This window comes from Malaya genurostris, chromosome 3, assembly GCF_030247185.1.
Source record: "Malaya genurostris strain Urasoe2022 chromosome 3, Malgen_1.1, whole genome shotgun sequence".
NCBI classification, from domain to species: Eukaryota; Metazoa; Arthropoda; class Insecta; order Diptera; family Culicidae; genus Malaya; species Malaya genurostris.
In genome coordinates, this window is record NC_080572.1 from 159940930 (window position 1) to 159960958 (window position 20029).

Below are 20029 nucleotides of genomic sequence, written 5' to 3' on the forward strand. Positions count from 1 at the left end.
GAAGTAAAAAAGTGGAACCGCATCGCAATCCATTGGCTGTAAGCCGAGAATTTGGCGAAATTCTCTTAGATTCCAGATGTCGATGGCTTTTTCAAAGAAACAGTTTTCATTGTGTCAATTTTGAACCAACTTGTTGAAAAACTGTTCGAATAAATCACTCTTCGAAACAATTCTGATTTCAAATTATAACACCGTAGAACTGCCGTCTGGGAGATATCAAAAGAGTTTTTCAATAATATAACAAGTTTTGAAACCCTGAAACATCTTCTCGATGAAACGATAATAAAAATCAACATGATCTTGATTTACAGGAATATTCAATCCGGAATTGCAAACTAGCGCCACTATTTAAGTAAATTTTGACTACTGTTAACACTATTTAAAATGTTTTGAACTTCCTGGAGGAGCAGTTCTCCTTCGCCTCTAGAGGAGCAGTTCTCAGCTAATTGTCCGTTGAATGATTCTAAATTATGAGTCTAAGGAACTATAACAAGTTTACCGAAGACTGTATGTCTGTTGACAGAAGCGAGATAACCATTTAAAACCCCAATCAGTCGAAATCGCATGTGCTCTGGGTCTCCTATATCGCGGTTATATTTCTGGCAATAAGAAATCCGGCAACAATGAATGCCAGTAAAAACGAATCCGCGTTGTAGGAGACCACACTGTAATTGTTTCAACCACTTGTTCTCATAGCATAGCCCTAGATTTCTTCATTTAAGCTTTTCCTTTCAATTCATTTATCGGGAAGAAATTAATTGATTTCTTTTACTCCTGTAAAATGCAACGATTTTCGTTTTGTTAGTGTGTATGTATGTTTGAGTAGACATCATCAGTTCAAGGATTTACCAAAAGAATGCTGGTAGATTTAGCGTAGCCCCGAAATCATTCACCGATTAGTCTTGACGTTATTGTTGATACTGAAAAAAAAAAAACAAAAAGGGTTGGGTGGACCCTTGAGCCGAAGAGATTACGCGTGTACCACGATAATGCAAAACTCCCTTCCAATAATATCATCACAACTGAACGATGAACACCTTCACTATCCGTGCTTGAACCCACCTGATGGTTTGTTTGAAAAGGTGCGTCAAACTCATAATTAAAAATAACTCATAATTTAAACTACAAGATTATTCATCAAAATCGATATTGACCCTTATTCAGAAAAATAAAAATACAAGATTATTCATTAACATCGATATTGTCTCCTTCAAAGTACTCCCCATCGACTGCAACACACTTATGCCAGCGCTTGATCCAATGCTCGAAACATTTTTTATATTCAGTTTTCGGTATGGCCATCAGAGCCATTTGTGATTTTTCCATAATCTTATCTCGGGTGCTGTAACGCGTTCCGTTACATACTGCCATCGTTATTCGTGATCATACAAACGAATACAATTATACAATTCAGCAACCACCGAATTCACCTGATTTGGCTTCCTGTGACTTTTTCCTATTTGGTCGACTCAAGAAACCGCTCCGTGGAACGCATTTCAGCACCCGAGATAAGATTATGGAAAAGTCGTAGATGGCTATGATAACATAATTGCACTCGCATGTTTCCCCGTTTGATACTGATCATATTTAAAACTAGCTCAAGACGGCTCTCCGTCTTAACAAAGACTAAAATACAAATCGTTGTCGACAATTCTTGTTGTATAAACATTCGAAAGCGTACATCTGTTTTCTTTTTGTTAGTAGTGAAATAAAATAAACATTTTTGTTTAAAATCTCGACATCCCAACAACGTTGGTTGTTTCCTTTAGGAAAATGTCGTTTCGTGGAGGGTGGAATAACCAAATATTATATTGCAAAGAAAAGGATGGGTCATATAAAAGAATGAGTCAATTCGTCGAAAGTAAATAAGTCTTATAAGCCATTATCTTACATCCATTTATACGAAACTTCTGTCATCGTATTTCAAAGCAAAGTCTTGGCATTACATTCCAAGTGGAATTTGGCCTTTCTCTTTCAACAGACTTCGAAATCGATTCTTAGTGTACAGAATCATTGCATGGCTAGTACTACGATACTACTGACACTATGAATCCTTCCAGGTTGGGGCTCGAACATATAACAACTGGCTTGTAAGACCAGCGCCGTATTTCAGCTTCATCTAATTTACTCATTAGCAGTCGAGCCGATCAGATGGATTTTGAGGTTTCTGCGACAATCAAGTTATTTCGTTCACTATAAAAGTATTTGTTGCTTTTCCCATATAAAAAGGTTATACAATCACTTGTGAAAATCAAATGTAGTATATCAATGTAGTAGTATTATACAATAGAAATCTTCTAAAACCTTTTAAATTGTAGTATTTCGGGGATTTTCTGCTGTAATATAAAGAAGAAAATAATATGAGAAAGGCAGAATTATATTACTAGGTGGATTAGAACAGGTTTTTGGCTTTATCATATAGAAAGGTTATGCAATCATTCGTAAAACCGACTAGTAAAAATTGGCTCGAAGGGTATGTATGTGTGTGTGCGTGTATGAGAGAGAGAGAGTCAAATACTCACTAGGTTTTCTCGGAGATGGCTGAGCCGATTTTGACAAACTTAGATTCAAATGAAAGGTCTTATGGTCTAGGGTGTTCTAGTTCTAGTTCTAGGGTGAAGTGTGTTCAATATTGTACATCGTCACTTAAACCGGAGGAACAAAAACTGTAAAAAATGTTGTAAACTTGACTCAAAACCGTTATTCCAGATTTTAGGGTCAAATGAAAGGTCTTATGGTCCTACCAAAAATTACTGCATATTTTCGGATACAACAAACATTCAAATCGTCATTAAGAGTGCGATGGCAAAATTGTATAAAATCTTCAAAATTTTAATAAAAACTAGTAGAGTTTGTACGTCATGTTAGTTTTTGGCCGCACAAACCGACTTCGACTTCGATTATACCGATTCTCGGGTTCCGATGCCGGCAGTGCATATAATAGTGAACCCGCTTCGTTTTCTTAAGGATGACCTACGCGAGCAAAGCACTGTTTCATTTTCTATGTTATACTAGTTAATGCACAAACAATCCCTTGGTTTCTTTCAAAAATCTAAGAGAAAAGTTTTGAATGGAATACCACAATATTATACATGAGAAAGGCATCATTACACCATTAGGTGGATTAAAACAGGTTTTCATCTTCAAAACTACATTTGTTTCTATACTTTATGTTTCGTCTTCGACTCGTCAGTACATAACAGTTTATGTTGAACATTACATTTGTTTTCCAATATTTTTGGGTAAAACCAAGCGGGTAAATAGTTTCATAAAAATCATTGATTGTGAATATTTACACTCTAAGAAAATTGGTGGCATAAAATTTGGTCTTCATGGACAGCTATTTTGTAGAACATTGTTTGTGGGGAATGTCGAACCACCAGAAACTTATTATCAGAGCCACGTTACGTTGTAAAATATGATCTTTCATTAAAATCTTATGCTTCTTTCATTGCAAAGTCCAAAAGAAACGGTTCACATGAATATTTGTTCGAATGGTCTCAATTCTCAAAGCGGAACGATTGCGAAACCAGTCTTATTGTTAAATTGACAGGACGGTCGTCTTCCCAGAAAGTAGGTAAAGCATCAACATTGCCAGTCCTCCTTATCCTTTATCTTTCCCTGTGAACGATAGAGATGGTATCAGCTCCCAATACTATTTCCTAAACAGCTCATATTTGCAAACATAGGAAAATATTGTGCAATCCGCTAAGATTATCATCACAATGTAACGCAACGTAAATGGTCTTGATTTGCAAAGCGGCTCGAGATGAGAAAATTGATGAAATATTTATTGGAATCGATAGAACGATCAATATAATTTAATGTTTGAAAAGGATTTCATGCAAATATTGGCCGTGGCTCCGCTTTAGGTGACCCATCCGCAAGGTCCAATTTTGGCACACTCTCTCCAATATATCGGCCGGTATTCCACGAATAATGCCACAGGCCCATAATCCACACCAAACAGTGCCTTTTTTGGGATGCATTGGTAGCTCTTGTAATGCTTCTGGTTTGTCTTTATTCCAGATGCGGCAATTTTGCTTGTTGACGTATTCATTTAGTTGAGTCGCTGAACAAGTTTGACAATGACACAAGACAAGATTCAGGCGTGATCTGTTAAAACTGTGCTGCCAAAAAGATACCAGCAAAAAATCACCCTTTTTTTCGAGTCTAAGTACAGATGTGGTTCGAAGTTGGTCACTTACCCCTAATAATATAATAATTAAGACATCGACTGACATATTATTGTATCATGGTTTTGAGGTACCGTGTCTAATTGTTACGGGACATACCACAGATTTGACATTTTAAATTATTTCGGGAGCATTATGTATGTAGCATAAAATTTTTTTTTAAAATAGTCTATTTGCAATATGTGCTTATATCATTAGGCTTTAATCGCTTTATTTTGCTATTTTTTCTTAAAGGGATACTTTATAACTTCATGCTCTACTCAGAACATGAAAATTTTCTTGTTACTTATTTTTGAGTTGTGTTGAATCTTTCCTTTCATCCGCTCTCTCAATTTCCACACAAAGAGCAAAACCGTGTAGATACCTAGCTATTTGATGAACTGATTTCCGGTGAAACTAACGGTCGGTGCAACGGCATCAGATAAAATATCTTCCGGGAAAATACAAGAAAACATGTTGTCGTTTCTGGACAACAAACACATCGCTACCCTTAGAAACCATAGGGAAAATTTAACATACATTCATTTGCACTACATCACATTTAAGATAACACATAATCAACAATAGTACGCCACAATACTCGGTTTGTGGCTGCCGCTCTCCATCCTCGATTACGCCCAATGCTCGCCAGATCACGTTCTACCTGTCCCACAAATCTCCCCACCTTCTTGTTCCAAACGGATTTGTGGCAAACACCAGTTTAGCAGGGTTGTTGTTCGGTATTCTTGCAACATGCCCTGCCAACCGTTCCAAAGATTCTCGAGATCCGCAAAGCACACAAATTGACTGGATCTCGTGAAAATTGTACCCCGGCTGTTAAGCCCAGCTCGTCGCATTACTCCTTCCAAGGCGATGTTGGATAGTAGGCATGAGAGTCCATCACCTTGCCGCAGTCCCCAGTGAGATCCGAATGAACTGGATAGTTCACCCAAGACTCTTACGTAGTTCTGCACACCGTCCATCGTCGCTTTGATCATTCTATTCAGTTTCTTATTAAAGTTGTTCTCGTCCATAATTTTCCATAGCTTGATTTAAATATTTGTTTTTACGTGAAATATTTGTTACCATGATCACTATTCGTCATTCGTGCACTTGTATAATGCTTTTTTTTGTATTTCTCTAAGATCAATCAACTCGTAAAGATCTCCACAACCCTACAATATATCTTAAACCCGGCGAACGATCACAATTAGGTTAAAGCTGGATATAAACAAACTATATAAGAAAATCTGTCTTAATCCACCTAGTGGTGTAATGATGCCTTTCTCATTTTACTTTATTTCCAAAAATTGCACTGGAAGATTCTGTCAAAAAAAGAAACTTTCTTTGGGTATGAACTAACATAACCTTTTCAATTTGTGAACAGTTATGTCAAATTATTAAGAATTTTACTTTATTTTGCATCGTCGCACTAAATTATTGAACACACTTCGCCCTATAGATCTAAAACCGGAAGTCGGACCCGGATGAAATTAAACAGCAACCTATGAGACTATAGGAACTTTTACTTGAGCTTAAGTTTGTGGGAGCCGATCAAATCATCCCTGAGAAAATTGAGTGAATCTCGTTCTAGAGTTTTTCCATTACTATATCCATTACTTGCGAACGGAGCAAAGCCGCACGTATCGTCGCGTATTAGTCTTACATCGTCATTGACGTCTTGCAACATCATGACGATGTGAATGTTTTGACACTCATCGCCCTATAATTTCGGAACCGGAAGTCAGATCAGGATTAAATTACATAGCATATTTAAAGCCAATGAGAGCTTTAATTTGAATCATGATTCGTGAAAATCGGTTTAACCGTTGCTGAGAAATCGAATTCATTTCCGGTTTTTGGAGATTCTATTATCGGTGCTTTCGGAAGCGGAAACCGGGGACTAGTAGTCCCAAAGTAGTTTTATATATTCACTAACTAACAAGATCAAGATAGATGAATTCAGCAGTAAGTTTTGTATAAATGTGCACCTCGTTTCGCCATCGCATGTGAAAAAATATTCATGAAATTGAAAATTTTCACTAATCGCACTGTAATACCGGAACCAGAAGTCAGATTGAATAATTTTTTCGAAGACTTATTAAAGAATTTTAAGACCTTTCATTTGTTTCTTAGTTTATAAAAATTGGTAAGGAAAGTTCCGAGAAATTTGAGTGCGCACTTTTTAATAAATTTGCACTTACCGGAACCGGAAGTTAAATCCAAATGAAATTCAGGCGAATTGTATGAGGTCATAAGACCTTTTATTTGAATCTAAGTTTGTGAAAATCGGTTCAGCCATCTCTGAGAAGCGTGTGTGACTTTTTCCTTTATTTTTGGTGCATATCACACTGTAATTCCGGAACCAGAAGTAGGATCCAAATGAAACTCAAGAGCTTTATAAGGGACCTTAAGACCCATCATTCGAATCTAAGTTTGTGAAAATCGGTTCAGCCATCTCTGAGAAAATTGAGCGACATTATTTGTCACATATACACATAAACACACAGACATTTTGTGATCTCGATGAACTGAGTCGAATGGTATATGACACTTGGCCCTCCGGGCCTCGGTTGTAAAGTAGATTTTCACAGCGATTGCATGGCCTTTCTATATGAAAAAGACAAAAAAGTGAAGTGTATTCCCGGTGTGAAAAATTTGATTTTGAAAATGTTGAACAGTGAGTGTTCGAGTGTTAGTAGTTTGAAAATTCGCGAGAATTTTTTTTAGCTACAATGTTTTACTACGATGCAAAATGTATTGTGATTTTGATTTATACTGTTTTCTTTTATTGATCAGATCAGCCCGAGAGGTGACCCAGAGTCGCCCAAACAACTTTTGAGATGTTTGTTTTAGCAACCTGGGGTCGCTCTAGATCGGACTCCAATCGCGTAGTTTCGCTCTGAAAATTTTCTCGGGTCGCACCACGCATCCATGCGAGTTTGTTTATTTTTTCCTTTTTTTCATGAGTTGTTGTTCAAGGCGCGTACTACGTGTTCGTTTTACTCGAATACGAATATTTACTGTGAATATGCCGAATATGTCAGTTCGCCGAAAGGGTCATTTCGCCAAAAGGGTCATGTCTCCTGTATAATTGATGTGGTGTAGCCACATAACCGAAGCCAAGATGGCTCGGTGGCACAAGTGGCGAAGCCGCGTTAGATATTTTTTCATTTTCACTCAATAAACGGAAAATGCCACATTCATTCGCCTGGTAGATACACCTATGCAATTGCTTTGATGCTTAGTAGCCAGGCCCGTACCCAGGATTTCATTTCGGGAGGGGCCCAAAGATTAAAAAATAATGTTACTTATGTACCAAATTCTCGGAGTGACTTTTACGGCTCTTTTTAACATACACTTTAAACTTTTTCACTGGAACTGATATTGTATTACATTTAATTACGTTTACTGTCTTGTTATTTCTGTAACACATGTCTGAGACATTCTAAATAATTATATGTTTCTGATTTCGGGAGGGGCCAGGGTCCCTCGCCACCCCTCCCCCCTCCCCCCTCTGCTTACGTTACTGTTAGTAGCTAATAGTCAACAAATTTTCTTGGGAACTCCGGTCTAAGGTTCATGAATCAATCTTTATTCAAGAGTACAAGAATCAATCTTTATTCAAGAAGTCCAATTGTAGGTCAACAAAACGGGCGTTAACGCTATCACCGAAATGGCTTTCGGCGAAATGGCATTCGGTGAAATGACCCTGATCGGTTATATTCGCGACACTTCTGGCGAACTTTTCTTATCGCGAATATGTGATCCGTAGTGGCGCGTTCTCCAGTAAATCCCGCTTTGTACGGTCCTACGAATTCCTTAGCTATTGGTGATAGACGACGGCAAAGAATTTGGGAGAGTACCTTTTAGACGGCGTTCAACAATGTGATTGCGCGGTAATTGCAACAATCTTGCTTATCGTCCTTTTTGTAGACGGGACATACCACTCCTTCCATCCATTCCTGCGGTAGAATCTCCTCCTCCCAAATCCTAGAAATCATTCAGTGCAGCGCTCTAGTCAGTGCCTTTCCTCCATGTTTGAGCAGCTCGCCTGGCAACTGGTCATTGCCCGCGGCTTTGTTGTTCCTCGACTTGCCGATTTCCTCACTTATCTCCGACAGATCAGTGGCTGGGAATCTGTCGTCGGCTGAGCGTGCACCCAGATTGATTCCTGTGCCGTTCTCTGTATCTTGTGCTTCGCCATTCAGATTCTCATCATAGTACTGCTTCCACCTGTCGATCACCTCACGTTCGTTCGTGAGAAGGTTACCACTGGTATCTCTGCACATTTCGGCGTGTGGTGTGTAGCTTTTACGTGAGCGGTTCTCCTTCTCATAGAACTTCCGTGTGTCATTTGCGCGGTACAGCTGTTCTATGTTCGGAAACCCGTGTTCTATCTGTTCCGCGCCTGTCTGTATCGTTCCTCGTTCGCTCTCGTGCGGTGTTGCAGCATCCTCGCCCTTGCTGCATTCTTCTCTTCGACCAACTGCTGAAATTCGCCGTCAAACCAGTCATTTTAGAGCTAACAGCTCGGCTGAAAAGTTCGTATCGTTTAATAGAAACACACATTTTTTGCCAAAATTCGTTTTTATTATTCAACATTATTGCCATCAGAGGCGATACAGCGATTATAGCGATCTTCCAACTTTTCGATGCCATTTTTGTAGTACGATTTGTCCTTTGCCTCAAAATAGGCCTCAGTTTCAGCGATTACCTCTTCATTGCTTCTAAATTTTTTACCAGCGAGTATTCTCTTGAGGTCTGAGAACAGGAAAAAGTCACTGGGGCCAAATCTGGAGAATACGGTGGATGAGGGAGCAATTCGAAGCCCAATTCGTTCAATTTCAGCATGGTTTTTCGTTGTTGTTTTTGATCGATTGTGAGCTCACGCGGCATCCATTTTGCACAAAGCTTTCTCATATCCAAATATTCGTGAATAATATGTCCAACACGTTCCTTTGATATCTTTAGGGTGTCAGCTATCTCGATCAACTTCACTTTACGGTCATTGAAAATCATTTTGTGGATTTTTTTCACGTTTTCATGGGTAACAGCCTCTTTTGGACGTCCACTGCGTTCATCGTCTTCGGTGCTCATATGACCAGTACGAAATTTTGCAAACCACTTACGAATTGTTGCTTCGCCCGATGCAGAGTCTGGATAACACTCATCAAGCCATTTTTTGGTATCGGCGGCACTTTTTTTCATCAAAAAGTAGTGTTTCATCAGCACACGACATTCCTTTTTTTCCATTTTTTTCACAATAACAAAAGTAGCTTCACTTAAAATGCAATATCTCACAAACTAATAATGAGACAGCTGTCAAATTTATACACGTATCTTTTGAAGGTTGGTACTAACTGAAAATGATATGGATTTAATTCTAGTGGCGCCCTCTCATAGAAACGATACGAACTTTTCAGCCGATCTGTTGAGGTAGTGTGTCTTATTATATTATATTATATTATTAAAAAAATTGTAGGGTAGAAAATATTCACATAACTTTTCACGTAACTATGATGTGATCATTTTTTAATGAAGAAGAGAAATGTTTTTTTAGAAAAAGATGCCAGTTGTCAGGTCTGGTCCTAGGTGCGAATGTCAAAACCCCTTGAATCAAATTGTTTACTTTTCGAAGGAACTGTTGTGTAATAAAAAATTCTCGTCAACGTGTAAACATATTAATGTGTAGTACAGATGGTCGGGTAATCTTTTCTATTTGAGAAAGGCAAAACACAAAAGTAGGTGAAAAACTCAACCCTTGCGTATTGATTACTCTCCGGATATAGCGAAAGGCAATATTCTTGACCAATCGACACTAATTTTATTAAATTTTGCAAGTGGTACATGAACCTCTATAAAGTGCGAAAGGTATTTTTACCATTTTTTAATAATAATAATAGAAATAGATTTTCTTATACATTTGTGTTTATACATTGCTAAATATTTGAAGTTCATATAGTTTCTGAATTTTATGCGCTTGAGACAAGACTCTGATTACTTTAATATTTCATTTATATGTATCAGACTTCAACTTCGGACGACATCGTCTGAACAGAATTCTTTTTACAACCAGCCTCGAGAGAAGCTCAATTTGTCAACTATTCTGTTTTAATTTTTTATTTGCAAATTTTTTTTCTTACCCTCAAGCTTACATCTACAGATATTTCAAAAGAAACTTCCCTGTTTTTTCTGTGTTTGTACAATGAAGAAACTGACCATTTTATCTAGCGTTTCATAGAATGCCTCCCTTACAATGGTTTATTGATAAATAGTTTTCTAATTTGTTTGAGTATTTCAGGAAGTGTCACTAAATATTGTAATATAGCAGTAAACCTAGGTAGTCAGACAAATTTCCCTGTTTCAAATTATTCTTCGCATTACCTTACGTTAGTGTTAGTGCCCATATTATCATCACCACTAGAATCTTTTCTATTCTGCATCTTGATGTATTTTTAATGAGTCCATTCTTTCCAACATTTTTGTACCATCGGTAATTTTAGCTGCTTTATTGGGAGCACGATTTCGATCCGCTGAAACCTCTTTGCTTGCAGACGATGGGGCAGAGGATGATCATTTGGAAATTCCCCCGGGCGTCAACATGGGCAGACGGCGTTCTCGTGCGGTGTTGTATCAACTATCTGGACATTATAAGCCTGAAAAAATGAAGACTAAAATTAAACTAAATAGTGTAAGTATGAAAGTGTTCATTTTTTTGAATTTACTTCTATTCACTGATTATTGTTAAGTTTTAATTCAATTGAACAGACAAAATTGCACACTGTAATACTTTTCATGCGAATGAATTATTTAAAGGGTTTCTTTTGTTTTCTGTTTTTTCGGATTTTCTAGAATATATTACATTCTAGCGAAGCCCCGCTACCTGAATACAAAACGCAAGCCTTAAAAAAATCACGTTTCATATTATCACACTATGGAATGTTCAAAGGATGCTGGGATTGGATGATTCTTGTGGCTACTTTCTACGTTGCCGTTGCTGTACCTTACAACGCCGCATTTGCTAAAACTGACCGTTTGACTATGGCATCCGATGTTATCGTTGAGGCTTTATTTATTGTTGGTAAGTAAGATGATATCGTATCTAGAGATGTACGGAAAGGCTGATTTTATGAAACGTGTCACAAGCCTGAATAGGGTTTCATCGGTATATTACATTTTTATCGATTTTGACGCTTGATAGAATTTTATTGGTTTAATATACTATTCAAATTGGATGTGCAAATATTTCGCTTTGATGTTCAGTGGGATCATGGTTAGATAGAAAAAAGTGCTTCAATTAATTTATTCTCGAAGTATTTTACCATAGATTCAGTACTGCGCATTCCCGGTTTTAGGGTGAAATCAATCTGGAGCAAATTTTGAGTGCGTATTATTATATTTACAGTTACTTTTCATCTTTTCTATACCATAGTCAAATTCTTTATAAGAGAGATGTGTGAGACACGCCACAAATTTAGTTGAGTAGGAAGATAACAATAATAAAAGTGTTGGGAGTATAATCGCGATGTTTGAAGCGTGGTTGAGGCCTGTTGTCGTAACTGACGATGCTATGTTTGACCTAACTTAGATATCCATCTGTAGTCATGTGAGTCTATTTCAAAGTATGTGTTTATTTTTAATCGGAAAATCTCACTTCGCTATATGTTATCTACGCGACTACAGACTGGAAAAAGACTGATGGAATAGCACAAATGTGAATTTGCTGAAATATTACCACTGCGCCGGGACTTGAACCTGAGGAAACCGTTTTACCAAATGAGCTACTTAAACAAAAAGAATAAAATCGGCTAACCAACCCTAGGGCAGGGATAGGTTGGCTGAGTTTGATAAAATATGTGAAACGCCTTTTTCTCCGCGATCGCGTTTTCAGTCACAAAAAGTTTAAACGAACCCAGTCTATAGTTTCAAGATTCTGATCTCTTCTTTGTATTTGTTACTCATTTTAATTTATTTTTATTAATTATTTCTCATGAATATTTTTCCTTATAATCGGTAATATTAGCATAATATTTAATTTCGTTCAAAAAAGGTTAACATTTCACGAATATCGAAGCGCACATTACTCTACGCTATACATACAACTATACAACTCGGCCAACCCAGCCCGCCCAAAATTCGACTTACATATCTTAATGAATGTTTCCACGAACAATCACAATTTATAAAAATAAACGTAAGGCTACAGCGTTTTGAATACCCTATTAAGCGGTTTTTTGGAATATGATATAAATATTACTTTGTAAAAATAGAAATTTACTCACCTGCACCGATAAAAGAACAAATATGCTCCCATACAAACGACAACATAAAAACACATGAAATTGGGTGACCCAATAGCCCACCAAAATCACTAAAGATGTCGCCACCGCGCGTAATAGTCTGTTCATAAAAGACACTCGGCCAACCTGCACCTTCTGTTACCCAGCCCCGGTCTCTGCTACTGAGAAATTATAGATCTTCTCAAATTCTTTCTCATAAACTAAACATAAATTGTGAAGCAATTAAATTATCGTTATGTACAGGAGAAGTGTTTATATTTATATCAATCTCATCCACACAAACAATTGAAAAGAAATGATGTCACAAATCGCGTCACACGTTAAGCTCGCGTCATCTCACCTTAATCGCTGCGCAGAAGAAGGATTATTATGTGCATGCAACTAAGGATTCGAGGTCTATGTGACTAAAGCAACACCGGATTTTTTTTTTTTTTTTATTTCAATTATAGAGACTTTAACATCTTAGGTCATTCGCCTCTTCGGACCAGAAAATCTTTCTGACCCTATGTGCGGGGTTGGGAATCGAACCCAGGCGGGCTGCGTGAAAGGCATCGGCTATCCCATCACGCTACACCCGTCCCCAACACCGGATGACTATCATGCAAACGTTATCGAACTATCGCTAGCGCCCAAAGCGTTGTGAACGGAACGACCGTCCCTTCGCCCTCCCATCCTAGATAAACCATTGCAAATTCAATTGATTCTAATGTATTAACCCAAGGATACAATTGTGAATGATTAATCTCACTGTAGAAAAATACGTAATGAAACTAACAAATAAAAATGATAGTTTCTTCGCATAACACATCAAAATGTATTTTACACTGTAGTATAACGAATTGAAGATTCGGAATATACACTAGTACAACTCCGGGAGTAAAACTTGACCTTAAATTTCAGAGCAGCATGCGATTTAGTGAAAAAAGGAGTTGTGACTGATACCCAAGTAATTATTACGTCATTATATATCATTCCAGATGGGACCATGTAAAGACCAGCAATTTCCTTAAAATTGGCTTACAAATTTTTCCAATTTGTAGATCTTCTTAGTAGACCATTTATCTTACTTTAGTTTACTTTACCTCGTCGATTAGAAATAACGCTTTGCGGCACCTCATCGGTCATCTAAAGTGGCGCGTCAACTGTCAGCCAGAACGTCAACCGCCTTAAAACGTTAAGTTAGTTGAATTGTGCAATAAATTAATGTCGTTTTCGCTTGATACCAAACCTAACCCAGTTTTCACCCTAACTGCTGTCAAACCGTTTATTTTAAGCTAGTTTCAACGTTGTTGAACTGAAAATCGAGTCTGTTTCGAACCTGGATCGTGTATCAGGTTTGCTCAAATCCCCGTTGCTAAGTGCGAAATCAACACAGTTTCGTGAAAAGTGTTTGTTTGATGAAACTACCCTGGGTCAGTTTCAGTTTTCTCAAGCGAAAACGACATAAATGTAATGTATATTAGGATACAATAACGGCGACGTATTCGAGCCGACCCACTTCCGGATTACTGTTTGCAACAAAATTTGTAAGTCGAATGTATTATTACTTAAAGAATATGAACTTAAATGAAAGTATAATTAAATTTCAGCTTAAAGCTGACTCCAAGTACCATTAGTCTGCTTTCGGGAGTTTGGTCGAGCAAACAATTCTACCTCAACAGAACTTCGATTATTTAGCAAACAGGTTTTTAGGTTTGTTATATTGTTTGTTTATTGTTTGTTTAGGTTTGTTATAGGAATTGTTATTGTTTATTATACGCATACTTCCAATTGGTACTCGTGCTGATCCTCAAACTTTGAAACCAAACATAATAAATCAATATATATATATATATATATATATATATATATATATATATATATATATATATATATATATATATATATATATATATATATATATATATATATATATATATATATATATATATATATATATATATATATATATATATATATATATATATATATATATATATATATATATATATATATATATATATATATATATATATACATAACTAATAGTACTGTTGTTGTAGTGTTCAATTAAACGGTACAACAACAGCACTATTAGTGAGAATATTCTACTAACAGCTCAAACAGAAATTTAGTGAATATACAAAAATTTTTCTTCGCCGTGGCATCCACAATGCATGGTACTTTCAACCTAATACATTTCGAATATCATATTATAACTATTTAGATTTGTTTGTATCAGTTCATCACTTTTATTCATATGATATAGTTGGTTATTGGATGAACTCATGGAAGAGAAAGGGGTCTAACATAAAATAAAATTTAAATTGAAACTCCAATGGACTTAATGAAATGATAAAGAAGTTTCATGTAAGGAAGGTCACGACAAGTCAGAATGTCGCGAACTGGGACATTGGGAAAGTTGTTACCTAATGCACAAAAACATCCATATATAGATCTCAATGTGTGTAATGGCGTTTTTCATTGAAAAACACTGGTGGCGTGAATTGCTCTGGTTTTGCACTTTCGATCAGAAATGGCAATGAAACACCCTCAGAATATTGCATTTTTGTTCGAAAGTGCAAAATCAGAGCAATCCACGCCACCAGTGTTTTTCAATGAAAAACGGAATTATGGATAGGCTAATGTCGTTTTCGCTTGAGAAAACTGAAACTGACCCAGGGTAGTTTCATCAAACAAGTATCTGGCACAAATCTCCAGATAATTAGAGGAATGTGCCATCTGAACCAATTTGTCCTGATTCCTGATTAATAAACAAGAAAATAAATCATTTAAGATAATACCAACACAAAGATCACTTCCAGTTGATGGTGAATATTTTCAAGGTGCTTCAGAAAGATACCCAATCAGTACAAGTAATCTTTACACAAAGCTTTATTAATTTTCTAAACAGCTGAGTTAGATTGAAATTTTACTACACGGTGCTATTCTGTGCTATGCGAACGAGTGTTCTTCACTAGAAAATTGATTAAAACTAAAACTATGTCAGCTTCTCTTCTTATCATTGGGGTTTACGGTCATCATTTCCTAGAAACGAGTGAATAGAATTCCAATATTGTTGAATATGTTCGCCCCAGCAGTTTCATTAATATTATTTAATTCCATTTTCCTATCGTTGCAGATATTTTAGTGAACTTCCGCACAACGTACGTGTCCCGAAAGGGTGAGGTTGTATCAGATTCTAAAAGTATAGCAGTTAATTATCTTAGAGGTTGGTTTGTGGTTGATCTTCTGGCTGCCCTACCGTTTGATCATCTCTATGCAAGCAATGTAATAAGTGGGGAGGTAAGCTCGAAAGCGATTATTATTTGTGTAGTATCTGTACTTGCAGATGCAGATTTTCCTGAACACGACATCTAGAAAATTTCCACTATCTCTAATCTGCCACACATACAAACACTTGTACATTCAATTGTCTTGTGATGAAATGTAGTTCCAATATCTAAATAGATTAGCCACGCTGAGAGCTGCAATACTAATTACGGTTTTTTCTTTTTTTCTCATTTTGGTAATTTATATGCTTTCATCCAACTTTTATATTTGCGCACAGGAATCTCACATTCATTTAGTCAAATTAACACGGCTGCTAAGACTGGCACGATTGCTTCAAAAGATGGATAGATATTCGCAATACACAGCTATGATTTTAACATTGTTGATGCTATGCTTCTCTTTAGTTGCACACTGGCTGGCTTGTATTTGGTTTGTGATAGCAGAGAAAGAAAGACTCGTTAATGATGTTGACTGGGACATTGGTAAGTGAATATCTCCCGGCTTGCTCGATGTTCCCCATTGTGCACCCAACGGGTCGTCTACCCGAGATTAATTATTTTAATCGATAGATTAAGCGGTTCCATTAGCCTAGCGTCAGCATAGGCACTTGCAAGTGTAATTAACGACCTAAAATCTCACGCAAATGCTGTGATTCCTCAAGAGTTCACATGTAGTGATTTATTACCACGCTCTAATTATATTCATTTTATAGGCAGCATTGTAAAGTTCGTATATGTAAATCAAGACCTTGCTACAAAATATTCTATCAGAGGGTCGAGATACATAGTCTATATTAATCAACTTGGCAGACAATATAATATGTTTACCTGGAGAATGTTACGCATCATTCATACTTTGACTATTGAATCGTAGTTATATGGATATTTCCACCTTTTTATGGTACTATGGAAGTATTGATTTTATTTTTACTATACAAACAAATTGTCTCTGGTGAGTTGAGGTATGTTTTCGAAATGTTTAATATGATAATTAATCTATTTCTATCATTGAAAACGTTCTGCTAAAATACATACGCGTAATGTTATTGGTAACATAAATTTTTACAAACCTAAAGTGTAATTTAAAGTTTACTTAGAATGCTTTCATTATATCGCATGTGCGGAACTATACAAATAGTCCGTTGTAATCTATCTATCATGAAAAATATCACTACCAGACAGTGCCAATGTCATGCTAATTTGATTAAAATCGACTTTAATGCTTTACTTTGATGGCATTCACTCTTTATATTACAAAAGCTGTAAATATTTCTAATAATTTCTTCAAAGACACGGTAGTCTTTCATGTCTTCCATTTCGTGAGCTTTATTCGATGCGACTAGAATCACTCCTACTGAAATTATTTTCGGGATATCAAATTACCACCACATGCTGACTATTTTGGTCTCTGTACTAAATTAAACCGACTTGTTAGTTTCGCTAATTTGGCATGAAACATTCTTTAGATTTTTCATCATTAGAACGTGCTCAAGGTTTATTTAACCTAGCGAATGCAAAGGTTTGGTACAGCGGGAAGTAATTATTTGTAATAACTTGTAAAGGAATCCTCATAAAACGTGCTAATTTAGTTGTGTTAACGCTTTTATTTGCAATTTTCCACAGGTTGGATCCACATGTTGGCAGAACGGTTGAAAATTCCAGTGTCGAACGTAACTCACGGCGAAGCGTACATAACATCGTTGTACTTCACGTTTACCAGCCTGACGTCTGTTGGCTTCGGCAACGTGTCTCCCACCACTATCAGTGAAAAAATCTTCAGCATCATCATGATGCTGATTGGTGGTAAGTGGTTTTCAAAGATTTCTCTCAATCGCGAACAGTTAGGTTTACGTTCTGGAATATCAAATACACGACCCGAAACGCACATGACAAATGGAACGAATCAGTTTGGTGCACATACACCACTATGTACGATCTGCACACTGATAGACTCATGTGAAATAAAGTTTCATTTTGATGTTCTTTTCCATATAAACATATTCCAAGCTATTTCAACATAAAGTTCATGTCTAAATCCACTTAAATGCTAGTTTTATTGTTTCTACACTTAGCTTAGATACGTTTTTCCATGCAATGTAACATGTATTTCTATTGATTGTGTTTATTTTTTCTCTGGTAGAAATTTGTATGTATATATAAAATCACTTAATTTTAAATCGTGACTCAATTAATATCTTTATGTAAAACAAAATGACATTTTTGTTAAATTCGTATAGAATCTGGTGTCATAAGCATTTCTTATCATTTTCAAGTGAATAGAAAATTAACGTACCATAAATTCATTCTATTCGAAATTCATTGTTTTTTCACTTATTCCATAATCTAAATGGAATTCATACGAATTCTATATGCTTCACATATAGTCATAGTTTGCACTTATTTCAACGAGTCAATTTTTATCAGTGTATTGATGGATAGTCATTTATTTCACGGTTATCAGAACCCAAGAAATTCTGTGGGGGCCAGAATAAGCTAAATTCAATGTAGTTTAATCATTTATTATTTCTAACCGTGGATCCAAAATGTGTTAACAATCACTATTGTTTAGTTCACTTGAACAGATTAAATATGTTATAAAGAGGGACGGATTAAAGGTTATTTTTTTGGAAATGTTCATAAACCCGGTTAACTGAAATTTGAGATTTTGAGCTCCTGTCTCTGTTCGTAGACTTTTGTGGACAGAAAATACTACAATTTCGACATGCTTTTCCTGATAGCTTTGCAATACTGGTGCATGAACATAAGCTTTCATTGTGACGGCTAAAACGGAAAATACACAAATGATAAAATATATAGCTACGGTATGCGCACAGCAAGCCATAGTTTATTAGCCACATATTTCGAATATGTCAATGTAAAGATGTTACCAAGACCGTTAACGTAATGTTATTGTGAGTGTAAACGTTTCGATATGCGCTTTACTGACACAAAAGCTTATTCTGAAAATGGAGTCGAAACAACAAGTGCACAAACAAATGTGCACAAAGATATAGAAAATCCGTCTATGCCGACAAAATCTTTCGGAGTCCTTCGTTTGGCAGCAAGTAGCGATTTAAAACGTCTCTCGATTGGAAATCAAGAATTGGAGAAATGCGGAACGACAACATGAAACTTCAGCGGAATGCGTCGATCTGCGGAATGCATTGCCTGTTTTCAATAACGAATTGATTCCCCGTTTTTATTTCAGAAAGAATACTTTCACTACATAAAATACTTTCTCATGTGGATTTATGTAAATCAGAATTGAATTTTCAGGAAAGCTCTTACTAGCAACTAATCATCGAAGCTATTGCTTTGGTGTTAATTACCCGGTGAAATGCGGAAGTACTTTTCCGTTAATTGAGCGCAATCGAAATAAAAATGGGTAACGCCGTTTTGTCGCATCGCTTTCATATGTGTGCTGTCCGACCTCGTGAGCTCGTTGGTACCTAACGAAGCCAAAAAACCTAGCTTTGAATTAACCGGCCATATAAGGCGATCAAATACACGATTAGAAATGAACATTGTACTTTCGAGTTATCTTGGCTTAGGTAATGTGGCTACGCTATATCAATTATCTAGGATCCATGAAATTACATAAATGTTTTTGATGAAGAGCCACAACATGTTAATGTGATATATTCGGCTCTAGTGGTCACCTTAATGGAAACAGTTGTTTTCGTTTGACATTTCGATCACTTATTTTCATCTTAACTAAATATAGGAAATCTTTAAATCATCCACAAAAAAGATTTCAAACACTTTTCTAGCTCGCAGAAATTGATTGACAATTCCTTTCAGCCATTCAGTAAAAAGTATTTAATCAAAGAGGTTGTGTTTCATTATTACTGGTTCGTGAGTTAACGGCTGCAGGTAAAAAGCCTGTTGGTGCCAACCGCAATCATTGCGAGCTGCAAGCAAAGGCTGTCATTCCCGGCTTGAAAGCAGACATACGCACAGAGGTGCGAATGCGCAGAAGTGCTCAGACACAGAGGTGCGGAGACGCATAATTGTTGAGTCGCAGAAACATTCTCCAGGTACAAGATTTTGTACGGGGCACTGTATCTGCTACGGTTGCCCGAAAGAGACGACACATGTCGCGTGCTACACAGCAAGCATCACATTTAATCACCATCAAATACTATAGCGCTGCACCAACGGTCAGGTACAGACAGCACACACCAAGTTCAGTGAAGACCACGACGGCAAAGTAACGGAGATAAAAAGTGATACTAGAAGACAGCAAATTGAAAATTTTTGGCAACGCACTCTAGGTACA

At 36.6% G+C, this 20029-nt stretch overlaps 1 protein-coding gene across 2 annotated transcripts in view; it reads left to right on the forward strand.

Moving 5' to 3' along the window:
* Positions 1 to 20029, forward strand: part of LOC131439069 (potassium voltage-gated channel subfamily H member 8) — a 132025-nt gene that overhangs the window by 53579 nt on the left and 58417 nt on the right. Inside the window, exons 6-10 of one of the 2 annotated variants that reach the window (XM_058609611.1) lie at positions 10733 to 10869; positions 11031 to 11259; positions 15600 to 15763; positions 16029 to 16233; positions 17374 to 17553. In XM_058609611.1, coding sequence (XP_058465594.1) covers positions 10733 to 10869; positions 11031 to 11259; positions 15600 to 15763; positions 16029 to 16233; positions 17374 to 17553 — 915 coding nt within the window. Of the gene's footprint in view, positions 1 to 10681; positions 10870 to 11030; positions 11260 to 15599; positions 15764 to 16028; positions 16234 to 17373; positions 17554 to 20029 lie in introns of both variants that reach the window. The other variant, XM_058609610.1, reaches the window with a different exon arrangement.